The following is a 24,690-nucleotide window of genomic DNA, read 5'->3' on the forward strand; positions in this document are numbered from 1 at the left end:
GACAAAGCTTTTTTGTTCCTTTTGCCAAATGAGCTAAAGTTCTCAAGGGTCCAAACACAAAAAGGCAAATGAGAAATGTGCCTAATAAATTGGTCTTAACTTTAATTTGTATCAGAACTTCATTAAAGTAAACAATCAGAATCATAACAGTTTATTACCAAAAAATAAATACAAGAAATGTGTCATGGTGGGTGGTACATAACATAACACAGTTGTTCAGGAACATATTCAATTTACAATTACATTTACAATAGAATATACAATAAAGTGCACAGACCAACAGATGACAGTACTTTAAACAAGTGTAGTGTGTAATGCCAAACAAGATTAAATATCTGACCAGACACACCCAAATCAAGTGTTGAATTGAATGTTGAGTAAATTGAGGTTGTCAGAGTAAGATTTAGTTACCTGCTTGTTAGCAGTAGCGAGGGAGTCACCAATACCGATATCGGGCCAATATTGACTCAAATGGCTATCGATGACAGTGTGGATCTATTCAACTCAGTTCTATCTTTATATACGATACACATTATATACTGGAATTGTTGTGTGTTTAAGTTTTCCCAATACTGTGGAAAAAAGTTTACACTTGAATTGGAATTCCTGTTCAATCTGACAATCTCTTACCAAGTTGTTTTTTTTTGTGAACAAATAACAATTTAGTAAATTTACATCCAGGTTTTTATTTCTTACATTATGTTTTACAAAGTAAGGAAAGCAGACGGCTTATTAATTAAACACTGTTATCTGAGCGGGACTCTGTATCGGCCGGCCCAGGTATTGGTGTCGTGGGTTCCTGCATCTCTTGCTGTAGCAGCGACTCTGTCCTCTGCACCTGCATGCAAGTCTGTGCTGTACTCGTTTGTCTATCTGCATTAGAGTGAGACTTGGGTGAACTTTTCTTTGTACCACTTTTCCTTGAAGTCTACAGACACGCACACACACCCTCTCCCACTCCTGACATCGCTCCCTGTAGGCCAGACTGCAGAGCGCTTGGGGCCATGTTGTTTTGTCTTCTGACGGACGAACAGACAGACAGACAGAGAAAAGAGAGACTTACCCTGGCCAGTGATTACGCCAGTTTGACACCACAGACATGGGAAGGGGGTAGTGAAAAAGGCACCGTAGAGAACGGTGTGGAGATGATATGAATAACAATGTACGCGGTGTGTCTCCCTGGACCCTGATAACCTGCAGACCTGAGCCCTGTCCCTGTGACAGGCCGGCCTTTGTGGCCACTTTATCCCGCCTGTACACTTGTAAGGTAGAGCCGGGATAATCGCGCCTAATCTAATTAAGGCTAAAGAGGGGCATGACTGAGGCTGGCCAGAAGCAGACTGGGCACACTCACACACACATCAACAAACACAGCTCAGCAGTAAAATCCTGTTTGCATCAGAAAAATAAGGTTGTCATATTGATTATGCAAATAAGGGACTAACCGGTGCTAACTGCCTCTCGGCCAGCCGGTTACAGCTGACACGGACTAAAGAGAGGAAGAAAGGATTAGGACGCATTCAGCTTGCTTTTTTCTTTCTACTATTTTGCTGGTCTTGTTTTAGGTTGAGAAAAGCCTTGTTACTCGTTGTGTACATGGAGGTTTTCTTTGGAAACATTAGTTTTTTTATATTTACAAGTTACAGTAAACATGACAAAAATGACCTACAAATACTTCCAGGCCCCTTTGTAACAATATATATTGCCTAGGATTATAAGCGCATGATTCAATATATTTGAGGTTTTGTGACATCATGGTGAGCAGTAATTTGAAACATGGCTCTGACGGCGTTGACGCAACTAAAAACAAGCAAACCGAAGGCTTCATATATTCAGTAAAACATGGGATGAGAGGAGAGACGCAGAAAGACCGTGATAAATAAACATTTCTCAGTGTTCATGCTGAAACTAACCATTATTTTGTAATTATTGATTAATCTGTTGAATATTTTTTGATCAACAGATGTCAAAAGTAAAGTAACCATGGGCTCTCTCGCAAGGTATGTGAGCCCATCGAGACGTCTTTAAAGGATCTTGTTTTGTCCCACCAACCCGGAACTCAAAGGCATTTAAATAAAATTCATATACAAGACAGAAAAGCAATAAATCCTTACGTTTGAGAAGGTTTGACAAACACATATTTGGCATTTTTGTCTGCTTGAAAGACTTTTGAAACAATTATTACAACTAGGTACAGTTGTTTATAAAGACATGTTGTGGATACATGGCTATTATTAAATTGTCTATGTAGGTGTGTGCGCACGCAAATACGTGGCTGCCTGTATATGTGTACACGCTTGTATTCAGGTGTGTGTGTTTTGTGTGTGCAGCCAGCCGGCAGCCAGATTGCTATTTCCCCTCTCTGCCCCTATAGAAAGGCCCGGGTATTCTCTGGATGAGGGTGTGATGTACAATTGAAGGGCAGGATTGAAACTGATTACCTTGTTAACTCCTGGCACCCACTGGCAGCTTGAAATAGACCTGAGCGCCAGGGCCTGATTTGCAAATGAATTACCTCTCGCCCGGCCCTCCCCTTCACCTCCCCTCCATTCCCCCGTTTTCCTCCCTCTCCCCAGTCTTTTTCTTTTTTTGTGTCCATTCTGTGCCAAGATCATCTTTTTATATTGTGCCATGACAGATGCTGTGCCGGGCTGCCATTGTTCCCCATCAGTTTTTCTGGGGCCACGAGGAGAGCCAAAAGATTTCCACATGTGATTTTAACACAAGCGTCTCCCCCTGCCGCATAGCCCGATGCTTTATTCTTTGTGTACCAGTCCTGAAATCTATAGAGTTTTGGAGCAGGCGGAAATGTTGGGGAGCGTCATTGTTTCCGTCTCAATAACGGAGAGGTATTTTTCTGATTAGGAAAGGTTCTAATTGGGAGGTATGAAAAGGACCACCGGCTATTGAAGAAACCACGGGGAAATTGATTGCTCTCCATGTCTCTCTGTCTTTGTCCCACTCTCCCTCTACGTAACACACGAAAAATAAGTCAATTTACTTTTCAAACTTGGCATTCACTTCTCTTCAGCAGCGAGTTGGTATGTATGGGCGAGGAAGAGGGACAGTCTGTAGAGAGACACACTCGGTCTACGGTGTTTAAATGCACGTGTGAACTGATCGGGGTGACGGTTGAGTCGGCTGGCTCAAAATGAGTTGAAGATGGTTCCTCAACCATGACCTGCTGATGCATGATTTGCTTCTTTAATAGCAAAATAAATCTGAACGCGTGTCGGGTCCTATAAGCACAGGCACAGGGGCCCTTCTGCCGAAAGTAGGCTCAGAGGTTTTTTCTTCCATATTCCAAATTTGACAGAAAACATAGTATTGATGATCAGGTTTAATATAAGATTCAGATTTGTATGAAAGCTTTGCTCATTTTGCAATGCTTTTTTAATTTTGGGAGTTTAAGTGAGACTTAAAGATGAGAACAACAACCTGTCAGTGCTCTCTGGTGACAAACTATGTAATGTGGAACTGTTTCTATGACCTTAAACCTAGTTTGGCATTTCTGTGAATTGCAATGTCTTTTTATCAGCCGACATACAGCGATACCGATATATCTGCAATGGGCTCATACCGGCTGCTGTATTGGCCTGGCAGAGTTGGATTTAAAAAATAAGACAATAATAAACGATTCACAAGGACAAAGTCAACAGTTCACACAAAAACAGTTTGATCTGTAACACCAGGACTCATCTCCATAATTGGCCCCTTCTGCCCTTTCCTCCTTTTTTATTTCCGTTATGCTAATAATGTCCACATCTTTCAACAGTGGAGTTGAAGGTGACACAAAAAGAAATGAGTCAAATCGTCTGTGAAGGATACAAAAAAAATGCCGTTTGGTTTGGAGGCACTGCTTCAACTTTAGCCATAAAAGTGCTTAATAATAAAAAGTTCTGTCAAATTTGTACCCCAGGTGCAGAATGACAAAACACCTGTTTTTAACGGAGATGACAATGTTCAGTAATCACGAGTTGTGTTCTCGTCTGTTAAAGTGAATCAAAAAGCAACTTTTCAAGAAACGTATTCCTGCTCCACAAGTGTCTCTCTCTCTCTCTCTCTCTCTCTCTCTCTCTCTCTCTCTCTCTCTCTCTCTCTCTCTCTCTCTCTTGTCCATGACCAGGTGTCAGATATGGGCCACATATGAACAGGTGTGTGTGTGTTTATCACAGAGAGCAGAAAGGCCAGCCATAAATCAGCTTCTTCCTTTCTTCTTCCTCCTTTTCTGACTTTTTTATTGACTGCACTTAACCCTCCCTTCAGAGAAACATAAAGTGCTGAATTTGTTAGCCGCTTTTTTTAATGGACTGCTTTTCTCCACCATTTTGGGATTATGCTAAAGTAAAGCCCCCTCCATTGGGAAAGGGGGTGGGGAGGTGTGTGTGTGTGTGTGTGTGTGTGTGTGTGTGTGTGTGTGTGTGTGTGTGTGTGTGTGTGTGTGTGTGTGTGTGTGTGTGCGCGTATGCCGAATTACATAGAAAGCATAGAAGCATAAGTCTGTGTTTTGTTCCCTCTCGTGTGTTCTGCGTGGAAGAGTGACAGCTCCTGACTTACCCTTGCATTATCCCTTCCTGAGAGTTTGGCGTGCCCCCCCCAGCCCTCCTCTTAGCTGTATAAAACCCTGAGAGGTAGCTCTGATAGTACACACAGAAGAATACAATTTCAATTTCAATTGGTAGCCCTGTTAAAAAGGAGCTATGGAGATGGCAATCAGGCCTGGGGGAAAGGTGGGTGGGTGGGTGTGTGTGTGTGTGTGTGTGTGTGTGTGTGTGTGTGTGTGTGTGTGTGTGTGTGTGTGTGTGTGTGTGTGCGTGTGTGCGTGTGTGCGTGCGTGCGTGCGTCCTGACTGCTTAATATCAAGCTTTTGCCTTCTATTAGTTAAACAGGCAGATGTCACTGATGTGGACTGTGTATTAGTGCATTGTGGGTTTTTATTTATGTGAGTGTGCTCACTCAGGTGTCCCCATCACATTGACTCTTTAATAAATATGCCTGCCATTCTATCAGCAGTCAAATGACATGTGAATGCTCAATGACACGCTTGACAAGGCATGCAACTGTGGCACACACACACACACAATCTTATGAGTGATGTCTCTTTCATAGCGTTACAGTGTCCTGTCTTCCTTTTCACTATCTCTGACTGATATCAGGCTGAGAGGCTGCTGTAAGCCAACATGTTATTTCTGCAGCTCAGGTTTGTAACAAAAAGAAATAGGAACACTTAAATGAAACAGAGTAGTGCTTACAACGTGGTCATAGATTTGTGTTCTTTTCCCAGTAAAAAGTTCTATGTGGTCCAAAACGGCTTCATTCTGGACCCCCTACTTATTGAAATTTAAAGACAATATCACAGCTGTTTTGAATGATAATGATTTCAGTTATTACATTTGCATTCACGTGATCTATTTTAAGAATAAACCAACCAACAAAATGTTTTACTTTCGCTATTTTGATAATCTGTTTAGTGGGTTATGTCATATTTAAAGCAGTAATGCCAATCATTCCCTACGATGAATATTATTTGTTTCAAGTGTCAGACAAATTGAGCAATTTTATACCATCGTTGGATGAATCACTTGTGAAAATAATGATTAGTAGCATCTCTTAATGAGGAAAGAAAAAGGATTTTGTCAAACTTGTCATCCTAAAAGAAGTCTTGCTATATTGACGGTGAGGTTGACAGATGAGCAATTGTTTTTTTCAACATGTGGGTGAGTTAAAATGTGCTAATGTTTTAAAGGTATGCTTACATTTTGCTTTAAGGTCATTGTAAGACTTTCTGGTTCAATAGTGTTTACGACTCTTCACTCCCCATACTTTATATATAGAGTATGATGGAGCCATTACCATTGGCGTTGACATTTTAATTCATACATTTTTTTATCCTTAAATTAGAGGGTATTTCATCACCTTTTTACAGTACTGGGTTGCAGAAAGAGCAATCCTTTCAATTGCCCTGCTCTTGCTGCTCCTACAATGCCATTGCTGGTAAAGGACAGTTAAATTGTTGCAGCCACAAATAGGAGACAGAAAAAGGAGACAAATGGGGCCAGTGGAAGAGAGCCGGGACGAAGTATACCTGATATGACGTGATAAACCTGGCCAGTAGTGGGCAGTGAAAGGGTTAAAGCTTCCACACTCAGCACAGCAGGCCTGAGAGGTAATGCATGGCTGATGAGTGCTGGACTAATGGGCAGCTCTGTTAGCTGGGAATCAAATGACTGCCTCTGCATTTTAAGTCCCTCTGTTGCCACCGTTGACTGACTGAAGATATTTATCTTCGCCGTGTCAAGGGGCGGAGGGGGAGAGGAGGAGGGTTCAAGTAAGGGGAGGAAGAGAAAGAGAGGGGATGAGGGAAAGAAGTGGAGGGCATCTTAGAAAAACCTGCCGACCCTAATGCAATTATTAGAAACTTGACCACAAATGACAACTCTTCTGATACCGGCTCTGTAATTAATTGTCTTCTAGCAGGAGTGCAGGGGTTTGGGAGGGAGAGGGGAGAGAGCAAAATGAGACGAGGAGAGACGGAGAAGGACAGGAGGTAAGATGAGGCAACAGCTTAAATACCCTATTTAAAGACAGAAAAGGGTTTGGAGACAGTGAAACAAAACATGTACTGTGCCTTATAGAGTCCACAAGAATACGTGGGTTGGACGAAATAATATGCAATCTAAAGAAGTGGATTAAATAAGATTAAATGAAGGAGAGGCGAGGGTGAAAAAAAGCTGGAATGAGAAAGCAGAAAAGTGCACACTGTGATGGATCCAGTGACCATGTTAAATTGGATATATTGACCTTGCCAGGGATCCGTTTAACACTCACACTTGTTTGTCTTGTTTTACTTAATTGACCGCAGATAACTAATTACCATTTCCTGGAACAACAGTACATTACTCTCTCTCTCTCGTTCTCTGACCCCTCCTTCTCCCACTGGCCGTTCTTTGTCAGGCTCTCTTTCTCTTTCTGTCTTGAAGCTATTTTGCTGGTAAAAGAGAAGTAATCTGTGCACAAAATACGGCAAGAAAAGTAATAATGCAGTGGGTCCTGTCCAGCTTTACCATTTTTTTGTTGTGCCAATTGCAGAAAGTGGTGACTAGCCTGACATTTAAAGGTGCAATGCGGTGCGTCCTAAAATCTCCAAAAGCATACAATGCTTAGTCTCTCTTTTTCGTTTGCAGTGCAGTGTTTGTCCTGCACCTGTATAATTTGCCTCAATAATATGTTTGCCACTTCCTAGAGCTCAGGTCCAAGATCAGTGTTCATCAAACAAGCTTTTTGCTAGATTGCGCATTTGAACATTTGTGTATCAGAGCTGACATGCAGCCTTGTGCAGTACATGAGAATTGTGGGTGTATCTGGAGACGGAGAACACCTTCTGGACATGCATGGGAGACACAAACAGATGGAATGGCAGAACAGCAAAACTAAATACGCACGACAATTTGTTGCTAGTACATGAAATTAAATTATTTTCGGTCTATTTTCTGTAATCATTCTATTGATGCATTTTGCTATTAAAATGCAGCTTTCTCTTAATATTCTATCGCAAACGTAAAGAACTTTCTCCGGCGTGAGGAGGCTACAGCTAATCTTTATAAACAGAATCTGTGTATTGACCAATCACGTTCGAGCATTCTTTATTTTAATTCAGGGAAAAAGACCATATGTCCAAAAGTGGTGGAATGTATTGGCCGCAATACAATCTCTGTACCCACCGGCTATCGCCTGATGATACATTTGTTTTTGAATGGTAAAAAATCAGCTTGTAAACTGGCTACTTGGCCACTCTTACATCTCAAGATGTTATCGGACTGTGAACAATGAGCAGTGCACGGAAAAGAAGTTGTGACCCAGATATCCGCTGGCGGGACACCAGAAGTAAAGTCCTTTGCCCCCGAAGGCTTATCCGCCGTGAGACCGATAGCCGACGTGGTTCCAGATTGCTTGTCTACTAATATGATATCCGATTTGCTGCATACCACCAACATCGCCTGATGTTAATGCAGCGTAAGTATAATTATTTTTAATGTGCCACAAGTTCAGTGTAAAATAAACGATGGGACTGTCACACTCAGAATTTCAAGCCTGTCACAGCGTATCAGGGATGTCTGTCTGTTGACTTCATCCCTGTCTTTCCATGTCTTCACTTCATCTCTCCCTCCCGCGGAGTGCCAGGGCTATAATGTGCTCCTATGGTCGTAGTAAGCAGGCCACAGTGTCTCTGAGGCCTTGTGCTACACCACCATTACTATCTGGCTTGCCTCCACTACAAATTGGATGAACAGGCACTGACACATTTTCAATATTATTACATTAAACCAAGTGGATTTTGATTGATAACCTAATATTGGCCTAATGCAAAACATCAATCATGGCAAGTATATTAATTATTTAATATTGTGGTGTAATTCAGAAATCGATGCTGCCTCTGCGTTGAAGGCACAGAGAGCGGAGGGAGGGAGGGAGAGAGATAAGGAGAAAAGGAAAGCGCTGTCCCTGAAGACCTCAGCAGATTATATGATGTTTTGAAAAGAGAGATGAGGATGTAAAATGGTGTGTGTGTGTGTGTGTGTGCCGGCTGTGTGCATCTAATGGATAGAGTGATCCCTTCGGCCCTGGTGCGGACAGTGCTGGACAGCTTGCCCTTGATAAAGTCCAGACAAGAGATGACAGAGTGGTAGGTTAAATGCAAGTGAAGAGCTTAATAAAGGTTGGATCACAAAAATAAAAGACAGGATAAAAAAAAAGACGTGGTTATAAAAAGGAGTGCGAGGGGAGAGAGAGGCGGAAGAAGAAAAAAAGCGAAGGGAAAAGACTGGAGGAGGAAGGATCGAGCGCTGCGTCTCCCCTGTGTTAGATTGTTTCTCACTAATTGTGCTTCATTAGCGGATTACACACACTGTCACCACGGTAACAAATGTCTTGCTGTCTGGTTTGCCGGGCGCCCGTCATGTATAATGAATGTGGCGGGATGTTTGTCAGAATGTAATGTAATTATAGCAAGATGAAGTTTGCCTTAAGTGGTTGACTTGTCTGCATGAGGCTCAGCAAACATCCTTTCTTCACCACTTCTTCTTCTCTTGTTGTTTATTACTTTTGTGAATGTTTCAGTTTAGCATTTCAGTCATTCCTTCATCCTGTTGTTTAGAAATGTTGATGATGTGGGAATAGCCGAGGTTTGTGGTCACACTGGGTTTGGGACCTGGCCTGATGCAGGGCTGGATGGAGAGAAGAATGGAGGAAAGGAGGGATGAGAGACAGAGAGGGAGAGAGAAAGAGGGAGGAATGGATGATGGAGGGATGATGGATGGATGCATAGAGGGAGGTATGGAGGGAGGGAGATGTGGGGTGGGGGTGGGATGGGATGGATTAGACGGTATGTAATTTTAGAGATGGTGTAGATTTACACTGTGATGCTGCTGGCTGCATTAGCAACTGAAGCCTGTCGATAAGCCTTCCTCTCTCTAAACGCACACACGCACACGCACACTGTGAAACCCCATGGCCAGGGTGGAGTTGTCAGTAATGGGGGCCAGAGTTGGATGGGGGGTGCAGGGGCCTGTTTGTGTTCTCTTGATCTGTTGATTTCCACTGCTGCAAATTTGAAATGTGCCAAAATAGCATCTATTATTTACTGCCAATTTGCTCTTTTTGCCCCCCCCCCCTCTCCAATCCTCTTCCTCCACTTCCATGGCTCGCCATTCTGCCGGTGATAGCCTGATAATCATACACACATTTTTTTTAATAATTCACTGACAATAAACTCTTGAGTTCTTTTCTTGTACTTGGCAATTATTATTATTATGATATTATGACTGCCAACAGTGCGGCAACAATATTAGCTAACCTCTGCCTCTATGTATGCAACCGCACACAGTACTCCAGTCTGGAAGGATACAATTAGGATAATTCTTCCTCATCTATTTCTTTCCTTTTGCTTTACAAAAACCTTTTTGATGTCATGAAGATCAATTTCTTCCACAACCATTTCCATCCAGCTCATAACTGAAAAGAAAATCAATAAGATGGTTATGACCATTGCTTACTATATTTCAACTAAAGCTAAATAGAACATACAGGACAATCGATTAATTTAGTAATTAAAAAAAAAACATTTAAAAATAAGATTACTGGTTTCATTTTCTCAAATAATGAATATATTCAGTTTTTCTTGATTTTCTAAAATAAACTTAAAACCTTTTGACTGATGGTCAGACACAAGACATTTTATGTTAATTTATTATCTTGGGCTCTGGAAACTTGTGATGGGCATTTTCTTTTGCCATTTTCTGACATAATATAGACCAAACAATGAATCTTTTGATTGAGAAAATAAAGAGTTGATTCATTAAGAATGAAGATATGAATTTAAGCCATATTAAAATTAGCTACAAGTATTGTTGCACACAACTGTTAAAATATTCATTGGTTCCGAAATGTTCACTCAAGCACACTTGAATAGAGTTTGTTCTTTTTATGTTCCCTTATGTGTATTTATATAAGTGTATTTTTTCCGTGAATGTGTGTATGCATCTGCAAAAAAATATTCATTTTTTTAAATGACGTTTGGTGTCTGCGCTTTATTCACAGTAGTGGAAATGTGTTGTTGTGTTGCAGGGAAGCCGCGAACATCAAAGGCAGATTAGAACATCTGGTAAGTTCTATTTGACACCCCACTTTTATCCCCCACAGTACACACAAATACAACACACATACAAATACACAGACGCACACACACACTTTGATATCTGCATTCCTAATGAAACCTCCGGCATTGGAGCTGAATACCTGCAGTTCCAGGCAGAGAGATGGAGACACAGAGAAAACATAGAAAACATAGGGAGGGGAGTGTGCCCCCTAGGGCCTGGTCCACCTTTTTATATTTTATATTATATCTATTATATATATATTATATTATATTTATCCCAAATTCTGCCCACACCACACAGGCGGGTTATCGACCATCATTTTGGCATTTTGTTGTAGATATTTTCAGGATTTCTGCATGTGTGCGTACCTGTTCACTCATGGATGAATGAATGGAAAATCTTTTTAACTTTTTTTCCACACACCCTCCCTACCTCCCTCTCTCCTTCTCCCTCTCCCTCGTCCTGTCAGCATGGGGCCTTTCCTCAGTCTTCTCCCATCCTTGAATCGGGAGCCTCCTGGAAACGCTCTCCCGGGACAGCCCTGAAAATTTAATAGCCAACGTTTCCAGCGTTTCTCTTGCTACTCTCTTTAATACGGGGTCAGAAAGCCGTGCAACAAAGTGAAAAGGTTCTCGCTCCTCTTTTTGGGTGGGAAGGAACCGAGGTTTGATGTGCCCCATCTTCCAGGGGATGAATTATAGACAGGGGTCAGCGAGGGTCCTGGCTCTCTGCGGATGTCACATGCCCTCCCTCCCTCGCCTCCCTGCATACTAAACCTGCAGCTCCCAGCACCTTACGCAAATGACCCCCCCGCCCCACCACGCGCTACGCAAATGACCCTGAATATGCCACACAAATGACTGACCCTGGAATTCAAACGGTTCGCAGTAACTCTCCATTTGAGCGAGTGGCAGACCAGATAAAGTTGACCTCGGATCTCAGCATCGTCGCGCTAAGTCGCAGAATTGTTGCATATTATTGACTGTTATCAGAACTCTCATTGAAGTAGGAAATGACTGTGGCGATTTTCACACAGTTTACATTAAAACTGCTAATGCTATTAAGTCTATGCTTACATGTACTCCTATAAGACAGTTAATAATTATTTAATTAAAGTATGTGTTGCACTTGAAAGCGCTGTTTGGGTACAGCGACCTCTTTGGCTGTCTTCAAACCAAGCCCTTGTTCTCTAGTTCACCGCTCCCTACTTCTTGTTCCACTGTGGGAATTTTTTTAGGGCACTCGGTATTTCTCACTCGGTTCAGACACTTAAATACAATGATGGACATTAAATATAGTGCACGATGTAGTAATGGTCTAGTTTGGCTTTGGAGATGTCTATGGTCAGGTCTGGAGGTGTGATTGATGTGGTACTCCATAAAGGGGGGTCTGAATTATTCAAGAGAGGATTACTTGCATAAACAGTATTAATCAATATGTGTATTGGCAGTTACATCTTGGCAAACATTAGGTAATGTATGTCTCATGTTGGGATGAGTCTTCCTCTTAAAGGCAGGTGGAGGAATGTGAACTAATTTCCATAAGACATAAGTGATACTGGATCAGTTTATATTGCAGACAGATATTATGTGTACACTATATGTATGGGCAGATTTTTCACGTTTTCACACTTGACCAAGTGACCTTGAATTGTAAATGTGTATCATATTATAATTTTGTTATAATTTATTTATAGTTGTTTAAGTTATACAGAACAGTACTGTTAATGTAAACTAGAATGTCTGATACACCGTTGGGATTAGTGTTTCACATTCAAATGTGTTTGTGTTAATATTTCTTGGCAAGTTTTAGTGGACCTATACTAACAGAGTTAGTATAGGTACCAGTGTATTTTTTTTAAATATATATATATCTCTCTGGGAATTTGAATACCTGAATACTGAGTGTTTGAATTTATGGGTGTGTTTATGCTCATGGGGAGATTGCACCCCAGTAGTCAGCTGCCTGGTGAGCGCAAGACTCTGATTACGATTCGGGACAGAGAACTGTAAATAATGGAGCTCGTCTTCCTCTGAGGTAGATTTGCAGGGCTGTTGGAAAGCGCTGTTTCCCTCCGTACCTGGCACATACTGTATATATATCCCTGTAGATTTCTAAACGGGCATTTATGACTTTCGGTTAATGTACTGCTCTTAAGATTAGTGCATCAACCATATTGACACTTATTGTGGTGTCACCAAGCTCAAGTCATATGATCCTTTCAAGTAGCTACCTCGGACCTGGTCTCTATCAAGGAATTGCTTTTAATTGATTTAGATAATTTGCAATAGTAGTTGTAAACTGTTCTGTTGTTTACTAATAAATTCAAAAGAAGACTGATGTTATAAACAAGCTTCTGTTCAAATAATTATTGCGCTTGATTTTTCATGAGGAAAACTTAACGTTGCCGCCTCCTGTTAAGTTAGCTGTGTGAGCGAATGACTGGTGCGGTAATTAGGTGTGCAATTAAGGTTTATGTGGTTTGTTTTATTGTTCATGTTTGTTTTGTTTTTCGTATTTCAGCAGATTGACTGAACGCGATAGGTAGTGTTGCAGAGAAAAAGACTGAAGTTAATTGCTCCCAGTGCTCTGCGTTAGTTTCTGCTTTTGTAGACATGCACATGCACGTCCAAGCACACACACACACACACACACACACACACACACACGTTTAAGTTGGGCTATTCCTTGCTGTGGGAGAAATGGAGCGATAGTGAAAGAGGTGGCCTACAGCAGCTAATCAGTCCAGATGCACAGCTTCTAAGAGCGAAGTAGTGGAAAGCCAGCAGCTCAATCAATACATGAGGAATCAGCCTCATCAGGATTACTGGCTCAATCAGCAGCTGTACTCATCGTTCTACCACACACACTGCCCGGGGATGGGAGGGAGGGGGAGAGAGGGAGAACGGGAAAGGAGAGCAGAAAAGGCCGATCAGTTTGAGGTTTCAGGTTGAGGTCACAAGTCACAGGAAACTGAAATGTTACATCTGTGTTGTTATTTGAGAACTTGCGTTACGTCTCGATGGGACATGGTTGACCTTTTTGTAGCATTGAGAAGATCCTTTTAAAGTTTGTGATTTTAATCTTGTTCATATCACATTGTTTTCATGGAATTGTTTGCATATGACCGGTAGTTACACCAGTTTGATGAAGTAATTCATCAAACCCTTCGTGATCAATTTTTTTGGGGGAAAAATAGGTCTCCGTATTAAATGACAAATTAGAATGTAGTCGGTATGTTGCTAGTTCAGTATCCATTGGGAATTTTTCTTGTATTAAATTTAGTCATAGTTATTTTGTAACACAAATTAAAAAGCTTAAAGGTAACCTTTAAGTCTCAAAGGTTGAGCAGTAAACCTATTTTTTTCTGTAGTTTCCACAATCAGTGAACATTACAATCATTACCATATCTGCCTCTTTGTTAAATCTGCTGTCAGATAAATTACATTTCTGAGTTGTGTAGTTGTCCGTCTACGAATGATATTAAATAATTTTGGCTCTAAGTTTGGCACCACTAAATGGCCTTTAAACGTTTCCTCAGACAGTTTCAGTATTACAAGACGAGGTTCGCTATTTAACCTTTACTTGATCTCTTTTTTCAGCCGTAAGGTAAAAATCTACTTGTTGAGTGAAGTAATCCAGGGATACAATACATGGGTTCACCATCAGTGGAGCAAAGTATTACAATGTTTTGCGCGTGTGGTTCTAAAGTTTGACCCTCTGATTCCCTGGGAGCCGCCCTCCATTTCATGTGAAAATGTTGCTCTGCATTGAAATGTGCTCTGCGTCACAAAGTGCGTTTAGTTTCTTTCATCTGAAGAGGTAGCGTCACCAGGCTGCATGGCACACGGCTTTCTTCAGACATGGCTGATATCGCCCCAGTGTCCCTCTGCGAGTTGAAGAGTTTACTGAGGCAAATAGCCTTGTTGGCCTACTGACAGATAGGCACTAGCAGCTGTAGTCAGGAGGACAACACACTCACACACCAAGAATGTGAAGAACCCTCTTGAATAACTGCCTGAATATGGCCGTGAGTTGACTTGGAGCTGTCAGCGTAAAATACAAGAAGTTGAGAGAGTTCAGAGCTCAGAATGTTAATATGATAATTTATTTTCTTTCTTCTCTTTCCGTCTATAATTGTCTCATTAAACACTCGCTCTTTATCTCTCCCCGTATCTCTTTCTCTTTCTTTGTTTGTCTTTGTCTCTGTCTGTCTTTCTTCCTCTCTAATATGATTGTATAGGATAAAGAGGCGAAAAAACAGCTCAGAGAGAGAGATTCTGGGCAGATAAAGGAGGAAAGGGGAGGCGGGGGGTGTTGATAATCGGCAAACAGATTTCCATGCTTATTACACTAATGATTTCATGATATTTGATGTGGCGGCGGGGGTGGGGAGGATGGGAGTGGGGTGAGGTGGTCTCTTTCGCTCTCATCTCGGCGGCGCGGCTAAATGATGGAGTAATTTGAGTGACCTCTGACTCGGGGCAGGCCCAGACGTAATTGCATGTCATTCTGGCACGGAAGAAGGAGAAGTAGGAGAGGGGGGGGGCTCCACAAAATACAAAGTATTTCCCAGTCTTTCCCTCCTCTCTCGCATATCACCTCTTTTTCTGTCTCCTTTTCATGTGTCCTCATCACTGTCTTGCGCTCCGTCTTCTCGCCTGTCTCGCGTTGGCTCTCTGTTTGAGTGTTTCCAAAAAAACACCCCCTCCTCCCCCCAAACAAAAGAAAGATTGCATTAATTTTCAAATGATGATATTACATTAAGCGTTGAGATCTCATATATCAAAACGTGAGAACTACTCCCTTACTGTATGTGCTTCATCTTAATGGTATCGCTGGATGTCAAGGGCATGGAGGAAATTAAATCGGAAAGTGCAGATAGACCAAAGAAGATATTATCTCTGGATGATTGCAGTTTTGATAGGTATTCCAGTGAATTTCATTTTCTCCGGATGGGGAGAAGATGAGTTAGCTTGCACATTTGCTCATTTTTCTTCTACATGATTTATGTGAGTTGAGTATAAAACTCTGTCTTCCCCCCTTCACCCCCACCGCCTTCCCCTTTTATCAGGAAGACATACATGCATGCGCTCCCACGCACACACACACATGCACACAGGGTAGTAAATTACTGCCTTTGAGTTGTATCTTGGCTGGGGCAGTTTATATTTGTATGTGTACTTGTATGGTTGTATGAGGGCAAGTGTGTGTGTGTGTGTGTGTGTGTGTGTGTGTGTGTGTGTGTGTGTGTGTGTGTGTGTGTGTGTGTGTGTGTGTGTGTGAATATGAATATGAATACAGGCGCGTGAGATAGTAGCAGAGCCATCAGCGGGAATAATTCCAGGGAGACGGGGGAGTGTCATTACTCAGACTTGTTTACATTCTAAATACGTAATGAAATCTTGTTGGTAATAATGACGGGAATAAAAGTTTGGGAAATTGTAAAAGTGGTGAAGTTTGAGAAATGAGCCCCGGCCTGTGAAATAGCATTTGGGGGCAGGAAACGACATTATTATGCAGTGCTCCTGCCTGCCTGAGACATGAAGATGAACTGCTGGCGGGCCATAAAATGCTGTTAGCCCTAGCCTGAAGTATGGCACATTGTAAAAGAGCCCTGATCCCATATTGCCATTATATATAAAAGTATAGCCATACACAACATTATTTTTCATATAAGATGTGCTCTGATCCAGTGGCCCAGGCCCCCCAAATACATACACTGATAGGCAGATTTTTTTCCCCTCCTTATAAAATATATAAATATACATATTGCCATGGAACCCATCTCTGCCCTGATCTTATAGACCTCGATATTAAAAACAGAAATATTGCATTTTCTAGGGGCTCTGTTTTCCCCTGTCCTCTTTTGGGTTTGGGATATATCAGTATGTTTGTTTAGGGGGAGCGGGAGGGAGGCGCAGAGGAAGAAAAGTAGATGAGGAGAGAGCCTGAGCAGAATGCAACAAATGAAAGAAAATGGAAACAGATGAAGACTTTAAAAATATAATGAGATGAATATTGAGCATATCAAATCCAGCATAAAGAGAGTTAGAGAGAGTGTATATTGAAACTGTTTATTGACAGATAATAATGGTCACAGTGGTGCAATTAAGATTAATGTTACAGTAGATGGACTCAAGCTAGTGTTCTGGAGACATTTGAAACTGTCAGGTGAGTTTATTCAAACCCACATTGAATTAACATGTTGATTCATGTATTCCTCCAGATTCTTTACTTTTGGGTGGAGCAGGAAAGAGCAGATAACTGTGACACAGGTTCCAAACTCTGTTTGAATCCAGAGTGTTGGTGGATAAAAACATTGCGATAACCAATCAGCATGTTCAGAGTACTGCATTTTATCTGTTGACCTTGAGCATTTAGTTCTGTTAACTTTGTTTCAAATGCTAATATTATCTGAAAAAATGTAAAGTAAGCACACATTTTTACAGCAGGGGGAATTTTATGTCCCTACAAATTATTTGGGAAAGCTTTGTTAAACTTAGTTTACCAAGAGACGTAGACTAAGTCACCAATCTGCCCTTCTGGATTTTTTGTGTGCTTCGTGGGCATACACCATTTTGATAAATGTATGTAATTTGGTTCATGTCAGCACAAAAAAGGCTTATTTGCATTATCTATAAAACTAATAATCTTCATGATATGTGGCTAAGTAAATTTACTTAAAAGGTTCAAAAAGGTTAAAAAGGACTGTGACAATTAAGCGGATGAAATGTGGTTGCTCACCTAATATATCTTTAACAAGTTACACCTGCTATATCTATGTTGTCATATTTATGCTTTTTTAATCATATTTAAATACAGGTTTATAATTAGATTATAGCTAACTAATTTGTTCTGTTTTCATTTTCAACAGTAATCAGGAAACTGTGATGGTATTAAAGCTGCCAGATCTGAGATTGGGATTATTTAGATTGCCTCTCAACACGTCGGCAGCTCGTAGCTAACGGTGCTAACAATGACAAAAGTGCTAAGGGTGTTTACCTGAGGGGGAACGGGAGGGTGGGGTTTTTGTGACAGTGCTGGCAGTTGGGACGGCGTAACCGCCATATGAGAGCAGTGTAGAGCAGCGGCCCTCCATGTGGGGCCCTCTCGCATGCACTCAAACAAGTCATCAAGTAATCATCAGGAAGACCAGCTGTGCTTCGCTGTCTGGCCGACAGTATCTAGCTAACCCTTCATTGTTTTAGTGTCCCGCCCTCTCCCCTGCTCTCCTCCTCAGTTGTTGTTCATGTCACACCTGAGCCTGGAACTGAATATGGTCGTCGTTGTTTGAGTGAATGATTGCCGTAAAAAATAACGGATGAACATATTTTGTCAGCATAATATGACTAAAAGTCACCAAAAGTGTCCCTCAGCTGCTTGCATGAGTCTTGATGGATGCTACTATTAAACCTTACTTTTTAGGTCTTTCTTCGGTAGAATAGAGCAAGTTATTCATTTGGTGAGAAAGTGGTCTAACAATCTGACCACATTCTGGCCACATACGGCCTACCTGACCTTTGTTTGGCCTCCCGAGCAGGAATTTATTCATTTGCTGACCCATCATACTTTTCTTTGTCTGGTCGGTCTCGGGGCCCAATCATGATAATAGTCCCTTTGGCCAGACCATGACTACAAATAGATGAAATTTCCTGCATGCAGTGCCTCATTATACACTGTCCAGCATTGTTTTTACCAAGCCGAGTGAGGATTATTTATTTTTCTAATGGGACGTGTTTATTTTTCGACTAATGGGACAGACGCTGGGCACTTAGGCTCAGCTAAGCGTGTCTCAGTGTGTCTGTCGTCGCGGTGGTGAGGTAAGGGAACAAGCTGGAGGCCTACCGCGAGCATACAGGACTTCCTGGCACATTTAGGGCGAGAGTTAGCCTGAGTCGAGCGGGTGTGGGTGTCAGTGCTGGCAATAATATCCCCAAAATAGAAGGTTAATTTATGACAACTACTTGAAAAGGAGGATGTTTATGAAAAAAGGCCTTCCTTTACACCCCGAGGGAGAGAAAAATACATTTCCTACTGTATATTTTAGACATATGCGTCTACGACGGCCAGCTTGTCCCCCCGCCTTCGAATGTGGACAATCAGATCAACCGAGAAGGCTTTTGCATCCAACGTGGTTTGATGACATGTTGTATGAGGTTACATGAGCATACTCTCGCCTTAAATGCGGCCGTGGCAGATGATCAATTAATCGTAGGTTCTGTGGTGTGGTTCTCCTGGTCTGAATGTCAAAGTGGCCACGAGCAAGACAGTGAATTGAGAGTCCTTGTAAAGTCATTGGCACATCTGCTATACGACTGACTAACCATTCGTCTTTACATTTCTACTTTCTATACCTCCTGTATTTGGTTCATATTCTTCATATTCTCCATCATCTTTTAATTTCTTCCTATAACCTTTCCTTCTTGTCGCACTCTCCCTCCATTTGTCTCTGAAACTCTGAAGGAAAAATACATCTATCCGTCTTGTCTTTTGTCCCCCTCTGTCTGTTTCCTCTCTCCTCACAGTGTGATCATCTAAAGCCCGTGCTGCTCATTTCCAACACACACTCCCACCTTACTCCCTTTAAATACACACACACACACACACACACACACACACACACACACACACACACACACACACACACACACACACACACACAGTCCTTCCCTCCAAGTCTCATGTTTGTTTGTGCGAGTCGGAAAGGCGCAGTTCTAATTGAGGGGCGAAGCCACTTCAGATGCAGCGGGTGCCTCCTTCCCAGTGGGGGGAACACAGTTCTGCCTCTGGGGAGCACAATTAACGCCTTTTTATTGTTTACTAATGAATTACACACAGAGGAAGTGGGCACGCTTCTGTGAATTAGAGAGAAAAATGGAGAGTTTGTTGGGATGCAATGTTTTGCGTGTGTACTTGTGTGTGGGTTCTGTATCATTATGTTTGCTTAGGTGTGACTTGACTTCAAAGTATATTTTGCATCCCTTGATAGTTTGATATTAATTGGCCTGTTTCTGCCATAATTTAGTTATTTAGGTAGGAAGTACACGCTTGTCCTGATTTTTTCCTGATTTTTTTTTCTTGATTTTTTCTTCTCTTTTCTGCCGAATCACACATGGAAGAACACTTCTGTGATGCTCAATACTAAAACTTTTAAGAATGTTACACCCTGCTGGCCACACGGCAATCATTTATGTTAAAGCAGGTGATTTTCCACATCACTGATGTGTGTCGTAAGGACAATAAGTTGCTTGAAAGTTTTAACGGCGGCAGACAACACAGAAGAGTTTTCTATTCTGTGGGATTCAGTGTTCTGTTACCCGCAGCTGGTGTGTGTGTGTGTGTGTGTGTGTGTGTGTGTGTGTGTGTATTGAGGATGCATGGACTTACACATGCCTTAAGGCCTATGTAAACAAATGCTAATGTAATTACTGACGGGGGCGTTTTGAAAAACTGTAACTAAGATGATTGCACAACACACAATGATCAGGTTAGTTAAGACGTAATGTGTCATTGCTTTAAAAGACTGGTTGCACCAAGACTGATTCCTGTGTCGTTCTTATTGTTCAGCAGGCTAAGCCCTGGACCATTTAATTGGGTTCGAATCCTTCCCAGGCCAGGACTTTTATTTTATGGCATGTAATCCTGTTTTTGCTCTGAAGAAGATGCTTAAAAGCAACAACAAAAGGCTGATTTTTGCCCATATCACTTTTTCATGAGGGGTAATACAAAGTGTGTGTGTGTGTATGTCTGTGTGTGGGTGAAGGCCTCAAGTCTTCATCCTCTTCTCAGCATAATAGTGATTAGTAATTTCAGCTGTCGAGCAGTGCCAGTCAACGTGAGTTTGATCCACTATGTCACCTGCTACAGGGGATACACGCACGCACACGCACGCACGCACACACACACGCACACACACACACGTCGATGTTGCATTAAGTGTGCGTCAGTGTGTCTGCAGTGCCTTGATGTGCATTCCATCTAGAATACAGCACCCTGACATCGCTACATTAAAGGGGGTCATTATATTTCCCTGGCTGCCACCGAAAAGTGACGTTTTTACAAAGTGACAAGTTTACAGTTTGATAAATCAGATTTTTTTTGCTGTGGGTGGGTTGGGTACCCGGGAGAAGGAATGGTGGGAGGAAGATGCAGGTTGTCTGTGTAGGAGGAGGAGGAGGGAGAAAGCGCTGCCTGTCAGCGACGCCCCGGCCCTGTCGTCTAAATGATGCTCCCAGGCAGCAGATTCAGATCCCATCCCCATTAGCATTTAATTTCTCTCTAATCCTACACACAGTCTCCACCACCGCATGGTAACGAGGGCCGCCGCGCCACGGCAGCGCCGGAAAAAACCCTCCGAGAGCAATCTGCAGCCTGCTCGCCTTTTACAGCCCTGTCGTAGCCATCATTCTTCCTTGACAATTAAGACCCTCAAATCTAATAGCAGTGATATTGGAATTACAGCAAGACCCTTTTGAGGGCATGTCAGGAAAATGGGCTGTGCCTCCCAATACAGCTGTCAAAGCACAAGGCCCTCCCCCATTCATGCCCGCTAAGCGTTTCTGATGCGCGCACACACACACACACACACACACACACACACACACACACACACACACACACACACACACACACACACACACACACACACACACACACACACACACACACACACACAGGATGGGGAATATGTTGAGTCTTTGGCTGTGATCTTTGTAAAATGTGCTCTCTGTGCCCTCTTATCCAACTCTCCAAAGACTTGTTACAGCAGCTTTTGTTTTCTCTCTTCTCCTCTCACTCTCTTTCTTTGTCTCTAAATTTCTCTTCATCTCTTCCTCATTGATTCTCCCTGGTGTGTCTGAGATGTTGTTGCTTTCTGTTTTTCACCAGCAGGGTTCTATTTTTTTATACCGATGATTAGACTGGTAGATTGGTAAAGTTGTCCCTTGGTGCTCTGTGAGGACAGTTTAAGGGGGAACATTCACTGTCATGGTTGCAGTTAAAGATTATCAAGGGTAAAAGATATTGAAGCCTAAGGGACACAACAGTTTTACAGATTACACAGATACCGTTGTCAGTGTGGAGGCTGTCTGTCCTGTTATGAACCGCACTTCGTAATAACTCAGAATGATGGGATACTAAACGGGGAGATGATCCTTTGCGTTAATGAGCGTCTGTCCTTCTGAACATACTGCGCACCGGCCAGCTCAAGGCTCTGTTCTGTAGTTGTCTTGAGTGAAAAACTCTTTGTTAGTCATTTGTAATGTTGCATTATTATTAATGACTAATTTTCTGTTTTTGTTGTCTGTCGGTTTCTCTTCTGCAGACTCCAGCAGAGCAGGCTAAAGTCCGAATGCGCATGGTCCTCGAGGCTGCAGGTAAGATAAGAGGATTGTTCCATTTCTTGTTTTGTTCCAATGTGGTTCAGAGCTGTTACCGTGGTGTGACACTCACTCACTCACTCATTCAGGGATGCTAACTTAAAGGGAGAATACTGTGACTCCTCATACAGCCTCGGTCTGTAATCTGCCTCACTGTTACAGATCGCTTTCTCGTCAATATACCTTTTCTGCCATGATAGCGTTATAGCACCGTGTCTGGCGGTGTCTTTGGTTCAGTCCAACACTTTGCCTGCACACAAGTGTCACATCAATTTGTTCGACTACATCCGCTGTCATTCATAAACACACCCCTGTGATATCACCCAAGGGTTATGCGGTCAGAAGTGTTTACGCTGTATTTATTGTAATATATTTGGAGATATCGTGAGTATTTACTCTGATGTTTTTTTACTTTTATGCATATACATGACAGGAAACTAGCCGAGCTGGTACTGTTTAGACATTTGGTGAAAGAAGCAGACAAACTAGTACAAGTGTATGATCCATCGGTTTATCGATCTTATGATCAACGATCAAATACAATCAATGCAAAGAAAACATCCGCTTGCATCGTCATCTTCAAGATATCTTTATTTTGAAACTCCCATGGCACGTCTATGTCCATCCAAAGTAATAAAATTGTCAAATAATCTTTTAGTTGTTTTTCATGAGTTGATATAGGTGTAACTGACTTTGTTAAATTGGCATTATATTATATTGTCTCATATCAAATGCAGGCCCCTGAGGTGAATAAAATAGTATTGCGGCAGACTTTATGATATCAGCTAATGTCATATTGTTGTCCAAAAGAATTGATAAAATATCATATGATGAAACTTGTGATTGACACCCTAGTAACAAGGCCTTAGACTTGAAGGTGCCACTGCACTCCTTTGTGCTGCACAATGTTCAAATGCTAAATTTTTGCAGTAGTCTGTTCATATGTAATGGTTTTAAACCGTGTTAATCTGGCTACTGTTGTGATTAGAACAATCTAATTGTAAAGCCACTTTGTATATATTAGTGCAGATATCAAGATATATTGATATTATATACTGGGGAATAATATGGAGACTTTATTTTTTAGCCATATTTCGCAACAATACGAGCTTGAAATGAGCTCCAGTCTCATGTATGCAACCTTCACTGTGGACCTGGACAGCCCTTGTACTTGTTTTCTCACACACAGAGTCACAGCACCCCTCCCCGCACACACACACACACAGACAAATGCATACACACACTCTCCTGCTCTCCGCTTGGAGTGCTTCTGGGCCCATATTCACTGCAGCTTAATTTCAAACACTCCTCCCAGTACATAAGTCATAGTTGTCACCATGCACGCGGTGTATATATTCCAGTGTGTATTCGAGGGGTAGAGTTGCGAGCCAGATGTGACAGGCAGAGATTGACTGTGGAGAAAGATGTCTTCATGTTTACAGTCATGCACACACACACACACACACACACACACACACACACACACACACTCACACTCACACTCACACTCACACACACAGTCTCAGCACCTCAGAGCAAAGCTCTAATTTCACCACAGGAAATATATGAAAGAACCAGCATCTATACATCATCTATAAAGCACCGAGCAGCCACCCACTAACTTCACTTAACTTACCTGATTGTACGCCACAGATCAACGCTGCAATTCCTTTCGGTGATTTTGCTGATTTTTTTACTTTCTAAAGCATACTTTATATACTTTATCATACTTTGAGACATAGTTTACATGTGGGAATTTGGGATATTTGGAAGTAGAGGACAATTGGACTTCTGTGTTTCGTTGCTTAATTATTTTCTCAATTGTACAATGGACATCCCACACTCCCCCTGCCACCTCAAGACTAATGTTGCACTAATGGTGGGGAAGCATCATAAAATTCAGCATGTGGCTTTGAGTGCAGTGGGCCAGACTGGTGCAGACACAGGCCCAGGGCCAAGCGTGGGACTAGTGGAGAGGGTTTAATGCACTGGACATGTCTCTGGTTTTCTTCTTTTTCCTAGAGGCTTCCAATAGAACAGGTTTATGGCCCAGTCAAAGATAGTCTTAACTAGTGAGCCCGTTCTGGCCTGTATCAGGACGTCATGTGCCTGTGATAATATATATCATAACGACCTACAGTAAAAAAAACAATTGGACAACAGATTTGTACTTAATAAAGCAGTTTACATTTTTTACTTCGACTGATTTATCATTTTATTTCTGCTGCTTTTCCTCTGTTTTGTGGTTAATCATTGAGTGCACTCGCTAATTAAAGTCATGTTTTTATAATTTGATATATTAAGGATATCTTTTTTTCTGAAGTCCTCTGACCCTGCAAGCCGCTAAGCCGCCCAAATCTTCAAAATTCATCCCCGTCACATTTTTTCTCATTCTCTCCATTTGCTTTTCTCCCCGTCTATCTGTCCTCTCGCTCTCCGTCCCACTGTCTTTGTTCCTTGTTCCATGGCGTTTTTAGCGGACAGAGGAAGATAGGGATAGAAAGAGGGAGGGATGGAGGGCGAGAAGGAAGCAGCAGATGTTGGGAGGTTGTGTGAATGTTAATGTCCTGACGTAGCCGTGGAGCTTAAGCCTCCTCCTCCTCCTCCTTCTTCCCTCCGTTCCTCTCTGAGAGCCCGCCAGGCTTTCTCTCTCG

General features: G+C 42.0%; 1 protein-coding gene across 2 annotated transcripts in view; it reads left to right on the top strand.

Moving 5' to 3' along the window:
• rsrc1 (arginine/serine-rich coiled-coil 1) overlaps window positions 1-24,690 on the top strand; it is a 111,398-nt gene that overhangs the window by 31,188 nt on the left and 55,520 nt on the right. For both annotated transcript variants that reach the window (XM_079225440.1, XM_079225441.1), the window contains exons 5-6: window positions 10,624-10,660; window positions 21,982-22,033. In XM_079225440.1, the coding sequence (XP_079081566.1) occupies window positions 10,624-10,660; window positions 21,982-22,033 (89 nt within the window). The remainder of the gene's footprint in view (window positions 1-10,623; window positions 10,661-21,981; window positions 22,034-24,690) is intronic.

Source organism: Taurulus bubalis (assembly GCF_910589615.1).
Source record: "Taurulus bubalis genome assembly, chromosome: 10".
Classification (NCBI taxonomy): Eukaryota; Metazoa; Chordata; class Actinopteri; order Perciformes; family Cottidae; genus Taurulus; species Taurulus bubalis.